The 21,566-nt window shown below is 38.1% G+C and overlaps 1 protein-coding gene across 1 annotated transcript; it reads right to left on the reverse strand.

Moving 5' to 3' along the window:
- Window positions 1–1,110: 1,110 nt before the first annotated feature.
- On the reverse strand, window positions 1,111–18,293 carry GASK1B (golgi associated kinase 1B). Its single transcript, XM_071431955.1, has 5 exons — window positions 17,855–18,293; window positions 15,982–17,264; window positions 8,855–9,069; window positions 5,629–5,855; window positions 1,111–5,329 (listed from the first exon to the last, which is right to left on the reverse strand). Exons 2-5 carry the CDS (start codon window positions 16,976–16,978, stop codon window positions 5,122–5,124), a joined length of 1,647 nt encoding a protein of 548 aa, XP_071288056.1. The 5' UTR covers window positions 16,979–17,264; window positions 17,855–18,293; the 3' UTR covers window positions 1,111–5,121.
- Between the last annotated feature and the right edge of the window lie 3,273 nt (window positions 18,294–21,566).

The raw sequence follows: 21,566 nt of genomic DNA on the forward strand, positions 1-21,566 counted from the left end.
ACTCAGCCCAACAGTACAGCTCAGACTGTGAGCTGAGAACATGAGCTTGGGGCATTGGCTGTGGCCCCTTTCCCTTATATTCTCCAGCACCCAGAATTGTTGTATCAGGAATGTTAGAGGATAAAACCTTACCTAATTCTTACAAAGTCCATATATAAACTTGTTGTCCTTGAATTTATCTAATCCTCTTTGAATGTCCTGACACACAGAAATACAAGTGGAACAGGCTGAAAGTCTTCAAAGTACACTTGTAGATCCTTCTTGGATACCACAGATATTGTTTAGAGAACTTACATTCTAAGTTATATATTCATGCTATATTTCAGGAAACTGTCCATATTAATATGTCACTCTCCCAAGGCCTCACTTTGACCTGACAGTTCAGTTCTCCAACCTCTGAGAATACAGATTAATCTGACTTAAATTGTTTTATCTGGAAATGGGATAATTCAGTGAAAATGAAATTAATTCACACAAATGTATCTGACAGAATTTTACCTGAAGCATGCAGTAATGTGCAAAAATAAATAATACTTTTAATAAAACGAACTACTTTTTGTGGGAAAGAGAATGTTTTAAATGTTTCCGCATCTTTGTGTTTCCCATTAGTCTCTCTTGGATCGTGACAAAAACTAAAAACTTCAGAGGCCAAAAGTTTTTAGGCTACTTTAACTCTGTGTGAGTCTCTATACCACATGGAGTCCAGTGTCTCTCTGCTATTCCTGTGTTTGCTCATGGCATGTTGGAAAGTTTACAAGTCATTGACCAATGCTTCTGTCCTGGCATTATAAATGAGCATGGCCTTTTCTGCTCAATGTTTGTGTAAGTGGCTATTGTCGAATGGCTAAAGAAGGTAGCAAATACCCACGCTGTAGTAACCAGAAGATTCACAGCTACACTGAACAGCTTAGTGAGAAAGAGTTGCAAGTCTCATGAGTAAATAGCTAGAAAATATTTCTACAGAAAGATTCCTATGATCTGTTTTGGATTGTTTCTATGAAGAAGCAGTTTCAAGGCCATAGTTCTTTCTAAATAGTAACTAATGATCCCCGTATTACAATAATATGTATTAGGGTTCTTTTATTGGAACTTAGAGATCTGAACTGAAAATCTGATACAGATATTTCTTTATTTTGGATAGGTCTACATATTACATGACAATAGCAGCAGAGATTCAAATGAGTCATTACCTGTGAAAATACTGTTACTGTTACTGATTAAAGTACAAATAGACTTTAAAAATTCACAAATTCCAAACTAAAATGTAAATTCAATATCTAGTATAAAACATTTTTAAAAATCTGAGTTGATATCACTCTGGAAGTTTAGCACAGATACATACTGCTGTTTTACTCTACAACTGTCAGTAAAAAACTTTTAAGATAATATAAATGTGCTAGCAAAGGAAGAGTTAATCCTTTGAGGACAAAAGTTTCATCTATTATTTTGTTTAAACTTCAACTTGTGTATACCAAAAATTGGACTTAGGCTCACAAATACAATTCTTCATGTAAACAGTAAATTATATAAACAGCTCACTCTTTATTAGCCAAATTGACCATTTTATAGAAAAAGCCAAAGTATAAATACATGTACAAGTATTTTTGTGTCTGCATACACATATATGCATGAAAGTGTTCCCAGGTTTGCTGTGGGAGCCTTGTCCCTTAATGTACCCTGAATCTGCATTAGTAAGTTTGAAACCACAGAATTAATCTGTTATTTATTTATTTTAATATGGTGTTATATAGAATACCCACACAAGAAAAGAAAGAAACTGCTCTCACAGTGCTCCCCAGTTTTCATGTCCTCAGCTTCTGGAACATTTAAGACTATTAACTTGCTGGCAGGCTCCCAAGGAATTTTAAGGCATCTGTGCCTGCGCTACTTATTTTAAGCTCTGTCTTCCAGTGTTATGAAATCTCAAACTCTTTTGAGAGCAAACTCTTCTGACTTTCTTAGTAATTCCACTTCATGTGGTTCTGGCTTTCAGGCAGATTCAAGAATGACATAATCGCCTTTTCCCACCCACAGGTTTTCACTGTTGCTGTTGGTTACACCCTTCCACGTAATGTGCAACACGAATCCTTGTCTGATCCCAAATGCCCAGAAATGGAAGACAGCCCAGCAAAGAGGACTGAAGCACAGTTTCGTGGCTTTCTATCAATCATTATAGGTTGAATAAGGCTTCTTCTGGATTTTTCCTCTGAGTTGATATTACTTTAGCTATAGTGCAGTTCCTGTCAGTCCAAAGTCATGGTACTTCCAAAGGATGTGAACCAATTTTCCAATAAACTTTACCCCTGTTACTGAGGCAGGTATCTTAAATGTAGTAGCAGAGAATAAACAAACTTAAAGTGCTTCTTTTGTATTTTTTACTATATCATTTATGCAAATGCACTCAAAAAATACAGAATTCTTCATTTTTATTTTTAAAAATGCTAGAACTTGGCTAGCATGCATTCATAAGAGCTATTGCAATCATATTTTGCATTATTAACATTACTGAATTACATACCAAGCTCCACAGAAGCAAGATAAAAAGCACTTTCTGGAGTTTGTTACCAACATGAGAGAACTAGAAGCAACCTGCAATCCTGTCTCACAGTCCAATTTCAAAAAGAGTCTCCTGGCTTACCTGAAGACTACAAGAGTGTTTGTACATGAAATATGGCATGCTAACACAGCATAGGGAGTATTTCTTTGCCCTTGGAAAGTCTCCAGAAATTTTTCTTTTTACAGTTACGCTTTTCATACTTGGTCAGATTTTTAAGTAATGCACAGCATTGTGACTACTCAGTTCTCTTGAGTCCAGGACTACTGAAAGGCATTGGTTCAAGTCAGCTTCAGGGCAATTTCAAAGGCAATTATATTGCTGCTTTAAGAGCTGGCACTGAACTGCCAGGCAAATAAAAAAGCATGTATGATGCTCAAGGAACACTAGTCCACGTCCAGAAGAAATGGAGAAGAATGCATCAAGTTATGAGCATAAAAAATAAATTATCCAGCCTGGAAAGATAATGCATTTTCTTGTCTTCTTCAGCAATGAGCCAATTCTGGAAAAAAATTACAACTGGGCAATGACTCAGCATCAGGATGTGCATTCTAAAGATAGAAGAAAAAGTTCTCATGGGACCTTGTCATAATCAGCTACATTCACAACTCTGCTGGGCCCTCTCCTAAGTTCAGTGCAGCTGAGAGTCATGCCTTTCTCTCACTCCCAGCAATGAGGGATTATAAATTTGATTGCTAGAACAGGTATCTAGCAGGGAGAAACCTGTGAGACAGGCTAGAAAATGAGACAAACTGATTGTGATGGCTACCACAGAGTGAAATCCATTGCAACAGGAATTCCATGTGAAATGTATCCTGATGATTATTTATTTCTCTAGACTCTGCTCACAGTACAAGCCAAAGCAATATTTTTGTTTCTGTGATGAAAGTTATCTGGCTAATAAGTAACAACACTTTAAAGAAAGGGATGAATTCAAAATCCTGTAAAATTCTACCTTGGTGTTAAAAAGTCCAAGGCACTCTAAAACACATTCTCTTGAGGCGATAGTTAAGTTCTAGGAAGTTTTAATAAATTGAACTGTCCTTTGCTGACAAAATAAAATAAAAGATTATTTGGCTGACTAAGGTCTTAAAATTTTACTAACACTGCCTATAATGAGATCTATTTCTTCTAGTAATGCAATTATTGTTAATTGGTTTTCTGATACTAAGAAAGAAAACTGATTTTAGCTTCAGTGGAACTGTAGTTATTTAAAACATTAAATTCACCCATCCACATTAGCAGCGACATGAGACATTTTAATTTGTCATTAATAACATTACACATGCACTTTCAATATTCTTTCACACCCTATATATTTTTACAACACATAAAGACAAGAGTAGCTGTGAAAGCATCCAACTTCTACCATTACCTCATGGCAAAAAGATGATATTTCTCTAGAAAGATGGTAAGAGTGTTTCTAGACAGTCAGGTAGAAGATGGATGTGATGATAGGCTGTGTCAATTGATATTTACTTTTTGGAGCTTTTCAAGGGTAAAAATCTCAAGCACTTATCCAACCTCCCCTAACAACCACACTTGTGAGAACACTTGGGGCAAGTTCTCAGTTACAATCATCACCCCACAGTGGTCAATCTTAATGGAAACCCAAGCTTGAATTGCTGGCTAGAGCTGAGCGCACAGAATAAACATTTTCTCTGCTGGGTTTAACAACAGTCTAGTTAGGAGTTCTGCTTTTTGATAATATTCTCAAAAACTACTGTCAAGGTTTTTGCAAAAATAAAACATGTACTTAGTTAGCAGCATATTCATATAAAGATAAAGCTTTTTTGTTTTAAATATACAGTTAATCATTAAACAGAAAATATCAGATCATCCACCCCCACATCAGAAGAAATTGCATTGAAAAAAAATACATTGCAATGAGTGACTCATGATGAATTGTACTCCATACTGGACAAGTAAAAACTGTATTTGTCAGAATAAGCATTACTGCTAAAGCCATGTTCTCCTCACTCTGTTTTAAAATTCCCTCATGTCCAGTGCAAACACTTCTGCATCTAAAAGAGTTGAATTTAGTTCTCATATTCCAAAAGATCAAAATGAAATAAAGTAAAAGAAGCCCTCGGAAATGTTGGCATTTTAGAATACTTAATAAAAGAACAAATTCCTGTACTATAGATGTTTCAGCTAGTGTCATCAATGTATCAGGTGCTTACACATCTCTTTTCCCATTTAAACTTGCAATAAAATCTACTGACTTCAATGAGGGAAATAAGAGCAATCCAGCGTAATGTACTGAAAATCCTGCTGCTAATTTCCAAACACTTCAATAGAAAGAGTGTTCATGGTACCTCCATATTACTGCATATTATCATTTGGTTATTTTCATTTCACTGGTGACATAGAAGAGACTACACTGTGTTAAGGTGCAGCTGACACTTAAATGTTGCTTTTAAACCATGAAAAATTTCTTATTTAAAAGTAAACTTGAAAGTTTGGGAAAAAAATAATGCTATGAATTAAATCAATTTTACTGTCAGTTTCTGCCCCATAAAACATTTTTAAAGACTTTCTTTCAGATGGAAACAAGACTGTTTCATTCATTCATTCATGGGCAATACTTTGGCTCCATGTGCATTTATATAAGTAAGAAGAATTTTGGACCTCCTTTCTATTACATCAATAAGCTTTTCAATTCCTTTTCTGCCTCCTTGGCTCTCCCAGTATATTTTGTCAAGGAACAAAGACTGGAGCAACTTCTCACGTAAACGCTGGCTCCTCAGCACTGAAACTGCAGATGCAGGGAATCTGGAAAAGCACAAAGAAATTCATCAGGTTTTGCCATTACTCTGAATTGCAGTATTTATGTTGTGGTTTAGCAATCAATTCTAAGAATATAGGCTGCAACTCAGCAAAGGAAGTCTATGCATGCCTAATCATATGTATGTTAATTGTATCTTTTACAGCTGTGGGATTACTCATACATTTTTAGATACATCCTGTCAATGTCTTGGGCCAATGATATCTATTCCAGTAGCTTAGTTTCTCAAACTCAAACTGGGAAGAAATTATTAATCCTTTTACAAAATTGATAATTTAAAACTTACTCATTGATTCCTTGTAGTATTTTGAAGTCAAGATTGTCCTCATTTCTGTCAAAGAAACCCTTATTGTCTATGAAGGCCAAGTGCCTTTGGTCATGCCTTCTCTGAACGATGTGTGTCAGGTCAACAGCATCCTGATCATTGCATTTCAGCTTCAGTCCTTGCTGCATACAGGAATCCTCCTTGAGAGGTTTGAATCCACAACAATTTCTGTCTAGTCGATTATAGATCTAAAACAAAGTAGAGCAGAGTGCCAAGTGAAAACAATACCAAAGTACTTGGGGCAAAGTGTCACTGTAAGACATTGCTCTCTAACCCAGCTGACAGGAAAGCAAGCTCAGGACAAGTGTAATAAAAAACAGTGAAACAGCATTGAAGACCTGGTCCTCACACCTCAGGTACTGCTAAAAGCAATTTCTCATACTGTGTATTTTATCCATTTTATAGCCATGATCTATTATGTCAGTAGAAATTCTTTGAAAATAATGGAACAATACCACTGTGTAACTGGAATAACAAGATGGTGAATACAATTCTATTTTCTTTGTCAGAAGCTTTCTTTTTTTTTTTTTACATTTTCTGTGCTGGAGAACAATAAAAATAGCAGAGTCTGACACACATAGAGGATGATCTTCATTTTGTGAGATCTATTAGGCCAACAGTATGCAAAATAACTGAAAAGATCAGTGAGGGGCACAAAAACCCATCAAAAGCTATAAAATTGTTCTTACACTGTAAGAACAGTGTATTTATAACCACAGAGCAGCCTCCCTGTGGTATACACTTTGATGACATGATGGTCTAAACTATTTTTTCCCATGCAAAACCTCAATTATACATCACACAGCACTTAGCTGGAAAGAATACATAAATCTGGACTAATTTTGGTGGTGTAAATGTTAGGCATCTCTTTTGACTTGGTCGTTTCTGTTCCCTTTCATGAACAGTGACAAGAACAAGGCACATTCAGAGCAATGAATGCCCATTTTAGGATAACCATCTAATATAGGAAGGATAAACCACTCCTTGAAAGTGCTGCTACCCCTTGAGAGTAGATGAGAGTAAATATTCAACATTGCTACAGCTCTGATCACACAAATTTGCCTGGATTGCCCTTAAAAGCCTTCACCTTGGACTTTGCCCCTGGGCACAGGAGCCCCCTTTAAGCTCAGGCCCCCTTTAACTCCCCCTCTGAGTCCTGTAGAGGAGGGGATGTGGGGGGGTGTTTTGTGCTGCTTGTTCCTGGGTTGTTGGTTGAGATTCCTGCCTGTCAGTCCTGGAGCTGTCTTGTCTATGCCTGATGCTCACAGGGCTACAAATGGGGCCTTTGGCTTTCACCATCCTTCCTGCTGGCCTGCCTCTCCTGCTGCTGACCCTGCCTGTCCTGGAGCTGCCTTTGGCTCCAGCTCATCTTCCCAGACAGCAGACCTGCTCCTGCTAACAGGAGTTTGGAGAGTGCACTGGTCTGTGCACAGTGCCCTTCTATGCACTGGTCTGGTGCATATAAGACTTGATGAGTGGCTCATCAAAGTTCAATCATTTGTTCTGTCCTTTGTTGTTTACTGTTAATTCTTCAAACTGCTCTAAGCATAAAAGCATTACTGTTCACATAAGCCTTCTAAAATTACAATTTTATTGTTGTAACTTCCCAGCAAAATTAGGACCTCATCCTATGCAGAATTTTGTTGCATGTTGAAATAAAAAGGTCACCTCTTTAATCAAATGAAAGTCTGAGAATTGGGTTTGTTTTGATTTTGTTTGGGTTTTTTTATACGTAGTTCTATTTCTAGTTGTATTGTTGACAGTGTTTGTTTCCAAACACCAAAATCCTGAGGAAAGGAACAGACTTCTCTTCCTCTTTCTCCTTTCATGAGCAGCATTCATTATCTGAAGGCTATAGAACCCCCCTTTCTTCCAGTGTTCTCTCTCCTGGGATCTCTTATTCAATCCATCCAAAGGTAAAAAAGTAAAGCAGAGTCCTTCTAGAAAGACTGCTTTGATGTATAGACCCCATTCCTTTGCACTTCTCTGCATGCATTAAATAGACAAGGAAATCTTGTTCTTACAGCCAGCCTCTTCACAATTTCTTGCACATTTCAGTGCTAAGATATAATGATGGAACACTTTGGAACTGATGCATATAGTTTGGCAGAATCTTCTGTCATATATTTATGCACATAAGAGGTCCAAACCCCCAAAATTAAAGAATCCATTTTGCTTGAGTTCTTGCAGGAGGCAAGTAAAGGTCAACTATAAGCATTTTATATCCTGCTCCTATGTTGTATAACATTTGAAACCAGAGATTAGGAAGATCTATTAGAAGTGCCAAACCTATTCTTCTGAAGGAATTATGCTTAACAGAGAATACTCTTCACCATTATTCTTTATTTCTGAATGACTCATGAAGCACAGCTATTATTTTTCTTGACACTAAAACATTTCTTGGCTTTTTTTTCTTTTCAAATTTTCATATTCTGCTGCTGATAAACTTTGAGAGCACACAGATAAAACTGTAATCTTTAAGAACTATGAGAGTCAGTTTCACTCACTTTCTGGAATGCATGTTCTTGTCTGGTAGGCAACAGGAGATATAAATCCCTCTGATACCAGCTATTAGTACAAGAGTAATTTGTCTCCTGTCATGTGAAGTGCAATCCTGTTGTATCTTATTTTAACCAACCCCTCCTTCTGAATAATAGAACAGCAGATTTATCATTCATCAGTCACTGTTCTACTCCTTCTTTACTAAGTCACTGTCTAGGGTTTTTTTTTTTTTTTTAAAAAGGAAAAATTATCCACTACAACTGTTACCTTGCTCCAGATTGCAGCTCACCAAAACCACTTCAGTCACCTCTTGGGGCTGGGGAGGTGCAGGAAGGACCACAGAGTAAACAGAGATTTACAGTTGTGAACACAGTCAAGATCTCTGTTTGGAGAAACAAGGAGTGAAGGAGAAACAGTATACCTGACTCAATACGAAATAAATCAAGGCAAAAGCCTTTGCTTCCTCTTTAAAAAGAAATGAGTCAGTTATGTTTCCTGCCTAATTATAGGCTGCATTTTGGATATTTTAATCATAAGAAATGACCAGAAATAATTTCAAACTATGCAAATACCTCTCTTTCCTATTAAAAAAAAAATTAAACATACTAAAATTACTATTTCTCAAAGTCCTATGTTTGATCACATGACTTATGAGGCGAATAGTTGTGTTCAGTAAATATTTTACCTGCAACAGAAAATCAAAGAGTGCCATCTTGGACCATTCATGGTGATGAATTTCAGTACAGCCCCACTCAGCTTTGGGAACTTTACCATTCTGCCAGCATTTCTTCTTCAATAGCTGCTGATATTGTCCCCAGGTTAACCTCACTGAAGAATGGGTACTATTATCTGTTGGACTCAGTGAGGAATCCCAGAGAATAACAGGACAGGCCTGACCACCTGAAAAAAGGGAAACAAAATACCATTATTAAGTGCAATACTATCAGTTTTATTTGATTCTTCTTTAGACATTGCCTAAGCATTAGTAATTGTACCATTTTACAGATCTGGAAGGAGAACCAGCCAAGGACGAATATCTTGACATTCTTTGGTTAATGTAGTCTTATCCTACATCCATAACCAGCCACTGCAGGACTGGAAACATAGGCATAAATGTCTTCAGTGTATGGAAGACTTTCTTTGTTTGAAGCAAGAGACTAATGTACAAAATCATATACTAAACCAAAGTATTAAAAAGTGTCTAGGTAGGTTAAAAGCCTCCAATGCCACTGTGAATCAACAATGTAATTTCCTTCTGATTGCAGTGAACTGCTGATTTTCAAGAGCTGGAAACTTATGTCAAAGGGGGTTTTCTTTGCATAATGGACATAGAGACACCACAAATCCCATACTCAAAGTGGATTTATTTTGTTATTTTAGTATTTTAAACCTATAATGTATTACTCCACAGCTCTGAAAGGATATATGAGAATACTAGTGAATGTAAGCATAGCATGAATAAACAACTTCACAAATTTGGGCTTTTTACCTAGATATGAGATCTGTTTTGTATAGCAGACATTTTAGCCAAATTCTTTAGTTCTTCTGTGTAAAGAATATTCTTCTCTTCCCTGAAACAAATACAGAGGACTTCTCTTTGGTGACTTCTAGTGTTCAGCTTCACTGTGAGAATAAACCTCATCAAAGAATTTAAAATTAGCTTCTCCAGTATAAAACTGATAAATTTATTTCACACAGCATCAAGGAACAGATAGATCTATTTTATTACAAAATTCTCCTTTTATTCCTGATGCAATGCTACTGCTGCTGAACTGCTAAGGACCTAGGACTGACCGCGGCTTGTACATATTAAAACAAAGAAATCCTTTATATTTTAGGGTGTGTAGACAGAAAATCAAAATATGTCTTAGTACAGAGAGGAAGAACCATTTAACTGCAAAGCTTAAGTGCTGTTTACTAAAAAGTGTTGAAACACATATAAAGCTTTAAAATTATTCATATTTATCTTGAAGTTCATTGAACTTAGTCTACACTATTGCACAATTTATTGCATAGTTAAGTGCAGCCTAAATTGTCTCTTTGTCTTCCACATGCCCAGGAAGACAGAGACAGATTTGCAAAAAAGCTTTTAGAAACACATGAAGGCAAGAGGTCCAGGCCACCTTCTTCAGAAGCAAACCAGACAGAAAATAGCCCATGGAAAACAGGTGTCAGTGCCAACAGCAGGGTAAAAGCTGCCAATGTCAATGCTCCATTTGTAAGCAGCCAGGACTGTGAAAAACAATCTCCACACAGCTGAATCAAAAAGCAACTTGTTCAGAGGATGCTGACTGTTGTAAAACAACAGATAAGAAATGATCTTTGCCTGTACCTAGCTCTGAAACATGTGCAAAGTTCCATCTCCCGTTCACCAAACAAGCATGACAGACCGGCCCCGCATGCAATACAGCCCAATAGAAAATCCAGCTCCTTTCCAAACCAGAATGTACCTGATCTTCTCTCTGCCATGGCTTGCACATACAAGGTTGTCCTTCCAAAGCCAAGCCAACCCAACCACCAGCTCTTTGACTTCCCTTCTAGTTGCCCAGTGTTTCCTTAGAAACATAGAATGTGTCTTTCCATTAGGAACATCAATCACTCTTTATTTATGATCAGTATTACCTTTATCAGCACCATGTTCCACACTCTCCTCCACTAAAAAAATGAGCTGAGCACTCCTGAAAATCAGGCTTCTCCTCTACTGAGGTGTCTGAATGAGTATTTAGGTAACCTGTTTGGGAAATCCTACCCATTTCTCCATCTCTCTCTCTGGCTCTATCACCTACACTGTAGATGACTTTACCCAGGTTAGATCAGCTATGAGATAGTTTCTTTTCCAAGAAAGTTTGGAGACAGTCTATCTAAGCACTGGGAATTCTCACCAAAAAAAAAAAAAGACAAAGGGACAGCTTTCATCAGGACCAAATCTGATCATCTGATCTATTATTTTTGTATCTCCAGTAACAACTTATGTAACTATTCATGAATTCTTCCACAAATCAAATACATAAACAGTTTTCATAAACATCTCCTGTCTACCCAAAAAGGACATGATAAACAATAGTAATATAAATACTTGAAAACTATGAATAATATCATGCCAGTTTCCATTAAGATACAAAAACATTTTTAAAAGACTAAGGTTAAATACAGGAAATGTTTGCATTTCAAAGGAAATGGGAGCAGAAAAGATGATCCAAAAAAAAAAATCTTTCAACTCTGTAATATAAATTGGATTACAGGAATATGAAACAGCAGCTTCAGTAAAGAGCTGTGACTCAAATTTTTGACACTTAAAGGAAAAACATGAAGATGCTGAATTAAAGCAGATAAGGGGTCTGATTCACAGCTGCATGAATTGACACGACCCCAATCAAATCAGTGGAGTTTTTCTGATTCAAACCTCATTAGGATTGGGCTGAAGTTGCCTCAACAGTGAAGAGACCTACAGCCACATCTGGAAGGGTGAAGCACATTTCAGAAAAAGTCCAGTGTATTCTGTATGTGCTTCTTTCCTAGTCAGCTTTACATATTAACTCAGAGGGGTACTGCTTTTCTGTTGCTGCAGCTGCACTGCACTGAATCTCATCCAGAGCTGATTGGGTTAATTTTATTTTTATCTGCCATTTTAGATCTATATACCTACTTAACTGTCCAAAGGCAATCTTCAAAATTGTATGGGAAAGATTTTTCAAAACTCATGCTGAAACCATCTTCCTAGTTATTCATACACATTTTTAAACATTTCTAAACATTTTGAACATTTCTAAAAATGTCTTGGCTAAGTTGAAAAAGCTAACACAGATGAAACCTCAGGCTGCTGAGACTAGACCACCTCAAGGAACTCCAACTGCTTCATGTGCCGCTCGCTGACGTACCACTGCATGGCTTCTTCAACACAGGCATCACCTTAGATTTCCACACCCCACATCACTTTGAAAATAAACTGCATGCTTCTGAACTTCACGTGGTTAGGAACCACATTTTGCTCTTGCAAACATTTCTCTCCTCATGTGCTCTGACTTATAGCTACAGCACTTTTTCTAACTTCCTCAAAAGAAAATATTTTCAAACATGCCCAGAAGATCAACGGTAAAACCAGAAAATCTTTCATGAGCTAGTTCAAGCCCTTTCTCAAACTCACCATTGTTCACTCTAAGGCAGTACATCTCACCACTGCCACATTTACAAGAAGAGTTCAGTTTTCCATGTATTAGCAAGAAAGGATAATTTAGTGTGGAAAATGAGAGGGACCAGCATACAGAGAATAATTTTGAGGGTTTAAGTTTTTAGGGAAAATATAGGGAACAGAAGCAGAAAGCAGAGAGAAGTTGGGACATTTATTTTTCTTTCTTCCCTATGCACCTTATTGCAATGTTCTGTCCTGTGCTCATATGGATGTCAGCATTAAGGAATGCATGAAATGTGCATTAGTTGCTCTGTAGACTATGGCCTGCATTATTGCTTGTACATTAACTTCTCTACCCAACAGAATACTGGAAATATGCCTCTCACACCCCTTTGAGAGGTACAGCACTATGTGAAAGTATTTTAGAGCACTCTGAATGCATAAAGCAGTGTTAGGTTTTTATTCTTTGCCCTGACATTGATGATTAATAATGCATAATTTAAGATGGGATGGCAAGAGCAGGCTGATAGGAGAGGATATAACACATAAAAAAATGGGACATGTTTTAGAGTCATGCAGAGGCCAGTAAAGCAAAACAAGTGCAACCAGTGGAGCTATCATCTCATTCATCTAATTGAACTAAACTAACCACGAAAGGTGTTACTCAAAGGAAGAGTTTCTTGCAAGTTTGAGGAAAAAAGGAGGTTCTGGACAAATAGTGGATTGAGTACACCAATGCTGATTATTCTCAGTTTAGTCAGACTCAGAATATCAGAAAACCAGAGGGGAGGAGAAGCAGCCCTCAGCACACAGTAGTTCAGTTCCTCAGCAAGAGCTGCAACAAAACTGCATAGCAACAGCTATTATACCAAAAGCCATCAAAGCCTCACTGCTACTATCCAAGGAGCCAGAGCACTATCCTTACAGCTGTCAGCTCAGACAGAGAAGCCAGCCTGCCCCAGCCCACAAACTCCAGCTGTAGCTCAAGCCTAAAAAATACTGCCACTCTCCCAGCCTGCAAATGCAGTTACTGAGCTGGAGGCCACACACGCATTTGACTTAGCTCCTGTGCAAGGGTCATTAAGGTAGGGCTGCAACACCAAGCAAGGTCACTTATGTCTCATATTCCTCAGGTTAAGGTTATGAAATAATGAAGTACCTTAGTGCTGTAGTATTAATGTGACCATCCTATAACTCAGACACATAAGGGTCAGCCTTCATTTATTCCACAATAGACAAAATTTTATTATTATTTCCTGGTGTTTTACAGGATTGTCCTTCCTTTTTAATAGGAGATATTTTTCACATCTTGTAGGTAGCAATGGAAGTAATGAATGACTGCTTGTGTATGCACAAAATCATGCCCTTTTAGACTTCTATGCCCAGCTCAGATACCTATACTACTCAGGCTTTTTATATTCAGTCAATTCATTGTAAAAGTATGAGAGAAAGAGTTACCATACCTGATTTTTCCATCCAGGATGGATGATGGAAAAATTAGACAAGCCGCAAAAAAATTCAGTTAACACTTAAAAGGGTTTACAGTTAACAAGGGAAGGTGAGGGCAGCAGACAGGGAACTTAAATACAGTATTTTGCTAGACTTTAAAAAAAGTCAGTGTCAGATCTGTGGGAATAAGGGAAATAGAAACTGTACAGGGATTTACTAAGCAGTTCTTTGAAACTGCTTTTGACAAAATGAATGACAGTTTTGAAAAGCCCATTTTTTAAGATTTTAATGCTACATCAAACATGTCTTGTTGGATCACATCACAACTGAGGCAAGCTAAAGGGATGTGTCAGGGAGAGAGAAATGTGTATAGAAATAGTGTATATTCATACACACATGCAGTCTCTAATCCTGCATTGCTTGCTTTCCCATGTGGATAATTGATTCACACAAGCCACTCTGTAAAAAACTTTACAGTGCTCACCTATCTTAACATATCTAGGTCATTTCAGTGAGCTAATTACTAATATTATTTTTAGGAATTATATTTTTGCTCATTTTCCTACCACAAATATTTTCACATTATGCCAGACACAAGCACATAAATAGTAAAGAACTTAAGTATTTATAAGGCATCTGAGTTCCAGCATATTTCCAGGCTAAAGAAATCATGAGAGACAAGGTACAGTCACTGTTCCAAATGCTCTGTTCAGCCTTTAGCTGGAAAAAATGAAGTGAGACCAAAATAGAGTTATTTCTCTTCTCATCACCTAGCAACACTCCTCTTGCAATAGGAACTTAGCCAGTTATGAGGAAAAGAAAATTAGAGAGCAGAATGACACACTCTGTCCCAGACAGTCCAAAACATACTGTAAGGTGACAGACACTGAGCAGCACAATGCACAATTAGCCTAATAGCAGTTTTCTGAGGTTTGCAGTCTGTCATCTCTGCAGCCACACTGTGCAGAGGTCCCCCATCCGAACTGCCTTAATGCCTTATGACAGCTCTGTAGCAATAGATCTTGTTCCTAAAAATAAAATGGGCATAATGTATCTTCCATGCTCTGCAAGTATGAATAATATTCAGAAGCCTCCAAACTGTTGTTCCTAGAGCTTCATTCCCATTGTTGTACAGGCTGCCAAAGGGAAGGTTTACAAAGAAGGAAGACACTGGAAATCACGAGGTTGTCTTCCTGCTGACAGATTTTAAAAAATCTTTCTAGCATTACTTTTCTTTTTAAGAAATGCAGACTGATCTAAAACTATTTAGTATAACCTGATTTCAAAGCAAGAAATGAACAGCAAAAACATAGCTAGCTACTTTTGCAATGATTCACTAAAATGCAATATAGTCCTTTTGTTTTGTGACTGTACAAAAATAGGGCTTATGCTGAAGACATATTTAAGAAGGTAGCAATTTTAAAGCAGACTTCTAGCTCACATTACATGTCTGAATTCTACCTTTAATTTCACTAAAGGCTAAAAATCAACTTTTTAATTGGAAACTCTATACGAATCATGTAATAGGCATATTGAGGTATTTACTATGTGTGTTTCTTTAGATAATATATATCTGTATATATGTGGGTACTGAACCTCAAAAGGTACAGCCGAATTCACTGAAATGTAGTTTGTTTGGGTTTTAACTGAAGAAAGGGAACCACTTTTTAAAAATTTTCAGTTCCCAAGAGGATTAGTGCCATGAAAGAAGATTCAAGCTTCTGCAGGCAGGTTCCCTACCTCTCTGAGTAGATTATCTGACCCCATTCCTACCACCTGAGAGATGAACTTTTGTGAAAAGTTCCAACAGTATTTTATTAAAGTCTATTCTAAAAGATGAGAAGTATATTTTTAAAAATAAGAAATACCCATTGAATCACAGAGATTCTGGAATCTCACCAGTTTCACTTCAGGCAGTCTGTACAATGTCATGCAATCTACTGATTGCTCCTTCTCTTTTTTCTTGTTCCAGACTCGTGTTAGGAAACTCTTACTGCCCTCAGCAACTCTATCATATTTGAAGCAAACTTTGGGGAATTCATCCTCTGGACAGAATAACTGCACTGCAGAAGTTACACACATACACTGGCTTTATTTCCCTGTAACAATGGGGTTAGTGCTCAGGCTCACAGGAGTTAAAGGGGGTGGCTGCTGCTGCCCCATGTCTAACACCAAGCGGGAAGGAAACCTCTGCACCCCACCTGCAGATGCTGAAAACCACACAAACGTGTTACCTTGGAAGAACTCTGATCTCCTGCTTACAGAAGGTAAGCTCCTGTTTAGCCCCAAGATCCTGTCCAAATGAAAGGCAAACACCTCACTCATGTCCAGAGGTCTTTTGACAATTCCACAGTGTCCCTGATCACAAGCAGTTCCTGTAGTGCTGGGACCTCTTGCAAATACTGCCAGGACTGCTTTTTGTGAAGGAACTTCTTGAATGCTCTCTATGGGAGAGTCTGCCAGCATGCGCATGTTTAGGATGTCATCTTTGCTCATCCATGAGGGAGGGCTCTCACTATAAATCCTGATATTGCTTTCCTCAGGCTGGAGTTGTGCCTTTACAGCTCCAGAAATCCTCCCAGGTCTCTGGTGACCTCTCTCCCTGATAGCCATTCCTTTATGCCCGTGTTCATCCAGTTGGTACTTTCTTGCCTCCAGAGGGATCGCTGCTCCCTTGGTGCCGGTGGCACGTGTGGCACGCCCTGGCTGTTGGGCAAGGGCCTCTTCCCAGCCCATAAAAGTGGCTTTTGGAAAGTGCTGCCCATAGGACAAAGGGATTGCATTTTTCTTCCTGCGTTTTGGCTTCACGGTGCCTCTGATGTTGGCGGGCTTGCTGCGCTTGGACCGCAGGGTGATATAAACTACATTGGGTGGCAGCAAGGTCCCATTGCTACCAAGCTGGGGTTCCTGGAAATTGGGTGGTGACAGGGTGCCATCCAGTGGGATGCCCAGAAAAGGAGTTTGAGCTGCATCTTGGAGACTCCTGGAACTGATCTTTTGATGTCCTCCTTTGTGCTGCGGTAAAACATGACCCACTTGGCTGACAAGGAATCCCAGGTAGATCACACAGGCAGTGCCCACGAGCAGATTCCTCCTTGTCCTCGGGCGCCTGCAAGTCCAGAGCCTCAGCAGCCGTGAGTGCCACAGGCAGCAAATAAACAAGTTTTTGATTTTACTTGGCTGATCAAAAGGGGTCATTTCTCTAGTGAATCCACATGATGAAAACAGCATAAAGTCTTCTGTACATCCCAGCCAGGATGATGATGCATTATTTCTCTTCCCCAATTTCTATTTCTCCTTTTCCAAGTAGCTTCCAGCATGGGTGATGGACAGAGGCTACTGATATGCCTGGGAAAGTGGTCAGCACTAAGGATGCTGACACTCCACCTTCTCAAACTGTAAATTCTTATCAGCCACCACAGAGGAAGTGATTGGCTTCAGAGAATGAATGGAGCCAGCTGCGTAAGCAAAGTTTACTGACTTGTAGTCTAAAAGATCTATGTATCTTCTCTGCAAACTGCAAAAAGAAAATAGTAGCATTTCCTTTCATTACTCACACATAGCATCTGTGGCTCTATATTTTTCAGAGAAAAGAAGTTCTAGATGAGACAGTATGCATGTAGGAATTTGTCAGGATAAATCTTTTACTTTCTCATTACAGTATAAATCAAACACCAAAACCATTAAATACAGGCTCAATTTTCAATCTCAGCTAGATGTAGTTCAGCATTAGAAGAAATGCTTGTCAAATCCAGATCATTATCTTTTTCTTACAAGACAAAGTCTTCACTAAACCTCATGTTATGGAAATGCTGTAAATGATCCAAATATGAACCAGTCACTAGTAGTTAAATATGCACATATTCACTGATATAAAAATATATTAGCAGTGCCAAATTTCCCTAGTTGACTATGAATATAGTTCCCATAATTCATAAATACACATTAAAATTGAAAGATGGTTAATTTTCTTCACTCTTGTGAAGCCATAAAAAGAATCTAGCTAAAGTTTTAAAAATAAAATGACAGTGGCTTATATATCCTTTCCAAGAAACAAAGAATAGGTGCACATTACATACAGATTGCTATAAAAATAAAATTTCTTACCTATTCAGCTTCATACATCCTTTGTTCTGGTAAACTCCTTAGGTTAATAAAAGTAACTGAGTAAAAGCTGGCATCTAGAACATATTTCACTTTTAAGTATGGTTCACATTTAGGTATTTCATTGCAAGCTAGGAACTGTTGAGAAGCTAACTTTACTGAGAAATGGTTGCATATAAACTGCTGTAAACTTACATGAACCTCATGTTATAAAAAAAAAAAAACCAAACCAAACCAAACAACCCCACACACAAAACCACAGCAACTTCTATTTTAAATTCTGTAATGAAAAGTCCTGTGAAGTATGTGCCTTTCAAAAGTGCATTCCATCTATTTCTAACTCCTGAGAGCCCTCTAGTGCACTGCATGCAAATGTACTAAAGAAACTCCCTTAGCTGCATTTATTTTTTTGGGGTTTTTTTGAGTGTGAAATACCACCCACTCCCTGGATTTTAGAACTTTAGAAGATCATATATTGATGTGATGAGAAGTGAAAAACCAGCCACTTTTAAAATGCTCTTAATCTGCTACTAAACAGCTCAGGAGTGTCTCCTATTTGCGCTTTCTGGAGCAAGGCATAGCAGAGTCCCTGTACAGCTGGAAAAGCTGGGGCAGACAGAAGTTAAGGGCAAACTTCTGACATCTGACTCCTTTCCTAGTCTAAGTATAAAATAATAAAATGTATATGTTCACTGTAATTCAAAGAATTGAGATATTCTCTTCTCCATAGCTTCTACTAAAGAATAGTTAAGAAATTAGTTTATGTTTCATGTTGGTCCAATATTAATTTATAAAAATTTTTGAGTGTATTTTTTTTTCACAAGCCATCATTTATCATTTATCCTTACTTTTTGTCTAAATATGTACTGTCAAGTTAAAACTGCAGTATCCATGCCCATTAACAGTAAAAGAGCCTCCCTGTGACCTATTTTTTCCAAATCTGAGTTTTTGGAGGAATTGAGATTGTAACAAACCTCTTCATCCACTTCAGTTCTTCTTTCTTGTTTTGGTTCAAATTTGACTGATGGGACATACCACAAATAAAGAGAATTTATTCCAAAATCTTCAGACAAGTTGCTTGAGTTGGAAATGCATCACACTGCAACAGTTGTTTTCAAATACCCAGTTCCTGCAAGTACACAGCACCTGTCTATTAGAACCAAGCAGCACCAAAGCACTCTACATTCCAGTCACTAACAGCACCCCTCTGCTGTAACAATTCTCTGAAATTCTCTGTAATCTAAGTATTCTTTCTACTGCTAGTCTTTAAATATTATCTGAAGGAAATTATAAAAGGATATGGAGGGTCATTCTTCATTTCTCATTTCATTTGTAGCCTTGAAATCATAATGTGGTGTACATACTGATGTACAGTGTTGACTGCTGGGTTTTTTTGAGGCTTTCTATGTGATAATAGCAATGGTAGTTCCTTTATTTATCATGTTCAGAAGAGAGAACTCAGGTACTGGTATGTTCTTTGGAATGGATGGTGGTAGAAAATAAACTAGATAGAACACAGTACCTTGTTAGTTTAACAAATGTTTGCCTCTAATTTTGGATCCTTAAAAGGCAAAATATCAAGTGATTTTTTTTTTCAGCCCCTGTGGTGTACAGCTCCAGTGCCCTAGCAGATACTATAAAATAAGGAAGGCTAAGTTGTTTGGAAAAAAAACTATGGAGTTGTCTGGAAAAAAAACATTTCATCATGTTTCACAAGAAACAAAGAAAATGGTTTTTGTTCAAGTGGGTACTATTCTTCTCTCTGGAATCATTCTAACCCAAAGCTACAGCAAAGCACTAAAGAGCACTACCAAGCTGAAACAGTACTTCCTCTGTGGTGATAAAATATTTAAGACAAACTTTCAGAACAGCAGTTGCTGTCTGACCAAATTCTGGCCTGCATTATTTCACTTTGCTACCTACAGCTAGCCTGTAGTATCTGTCAGATTTTGTATTTGCTCCTTGCTCTAAACTATAACTGTGATATTGCCATCTGCATCCACTAAATTCAGCTTTTCATGTAATTTCTTCATATACTCATATTTCATGGTCAGTGTTGTATCTTCCTAAGGTAAGGAATAAAAACATATAAAAACTAATATAGGAAAATAGCAAAGAATGGAAGAGGGGAATTAAAGAAGTATTTTCTAGTCCTTCACAGACCTAGGTATACTTTTTTCATGTGAATGAATAGCTGGATTAACTGTTTGCAATTATTTTCTTCATTTTTTTCCCCTCTTTGTTTTGTTTTGTTTTTTGTTTAACTTTGAAATTCACCTCCACCTCCACCTGCATTTGAAGAGGTTTTCTGCTGGTGGTGGACAAGCTGCAGAATCTGAAGCAGCTGGTGGCCTGCACTGCTCCAAGCAGGAGGCCTCTGGCCAATTTGCAGAGACAGGTGGAGTGTGCCAATGCCCAGCAGTCACAAGCTCCTTCATGTTGACTTTATCCCTGGGCACCTGAAAGGACGTGGCTACAGACTAGGCTCCTTGATGTGTGTGCTCTTGCTTTCCATGTGCAGGCACTTCAATGGAATAGGTTAACATTTTTCCCATCAGTTCTTTTCAGAATAAAATAACACAACACATATACTTGCACTGCCCTTAGAATTCTTTTTTCTGCATGCTACTGTTGTGGTTATGATATTATTTCTCTTAGATGCACTATAGCCATATTGTTTCCATAGAGATGTTCTGCTATTCATCTCTAAATCACACATGAACAGACATTTATGTTAAAATGATTGATAAGTGGTGTATTCCTAGCTTTACTGAATCCATACGACTGACAACTTATTCTCCAGAGAAACAAAGTAAGCCCTTATTATGGATAATGCAGATTTGATTTGCAGAATATGAATCATTACTTTAGAAGGCTCGTGCTGTGTTTGTAAGGAGATCAATTTGGGCTGCCATCTGGAAACTGTACTTCAAGAGTGCAGAGAGAAATGTTTGCTTTGTGACTAAACATGCTGACTAATAGTCTGTGCTTTAACTGGTCCGGATCAAATCCTTACAGGGAAATCTGCAAAGACTCTTCTTGACATCATGTAAAAGATTTTTTTTCTACTTGATTTTGCTTGCCAAACAACACAGGGGCTTCCAGACCAACAGCTGGTAATTTTTGTGCTTAAGAAAAATAAAAACCTGGATGCCCTGACCAGGCTTGGTGGTTTCCTTGAGTTGCTGCACACCACAGTGTAGGGAGATACAATATAAGAAAATAAAGGTAGTATAGAAAGTAATCTTACCCCCTAAAGAGTTGCAGCTGGGTTAATTATTAAAGATTAGGAGCAGGCCCGATTTTAACAGGCACAGCTGTAGCCAGTAAGAAGAGTATTATAAAAGAGTGGATTGGTTGGTTGAGGGGAACTGGAGTCAGTTGGCTGCTGTGAGGATAAGGCAGAGTCAGTGCCTAAAGGAGCTGCCTACAAGAAACATCAAGGAGGTATGAAACTCTAGCAATATGGAACCCTTGCAATGTAATGGCAATAGACCTCTTGAACTATAATGACAACACCACAGGGCCAGCAGCTGTTGTGTGGCCTCAAAATGTCCCTGCCTGTCCCCTCTGCAGGTGCCTGCAGCCTCCAGCAGCCAGGGAGACCTCGGGAGCGAGAGGAGCTGCGGGGAGGCCGAGCTGTCCCCTCGGGGGCGAGAGGAGCTGCGGGGAGGCCGAGCTGTCCCCTCTGCGAGCAGTCCCATCCTGGAACCAC

This window comes from Agelaius tricolor, unplaced genomic scaffold (assembly GCF_023055355.1).
Source record: "Agelaius tricolor isolate 1412-34295 unplaced genomic scaffold, bAgeTri1.0.p SCAF_8, whole genome shotgun sequence".
NCBI lineage: Eukaryota > Metazoa > Chordata > Aves > Passeriformes > Icteridae > Agelaius > Agelaius tricolor.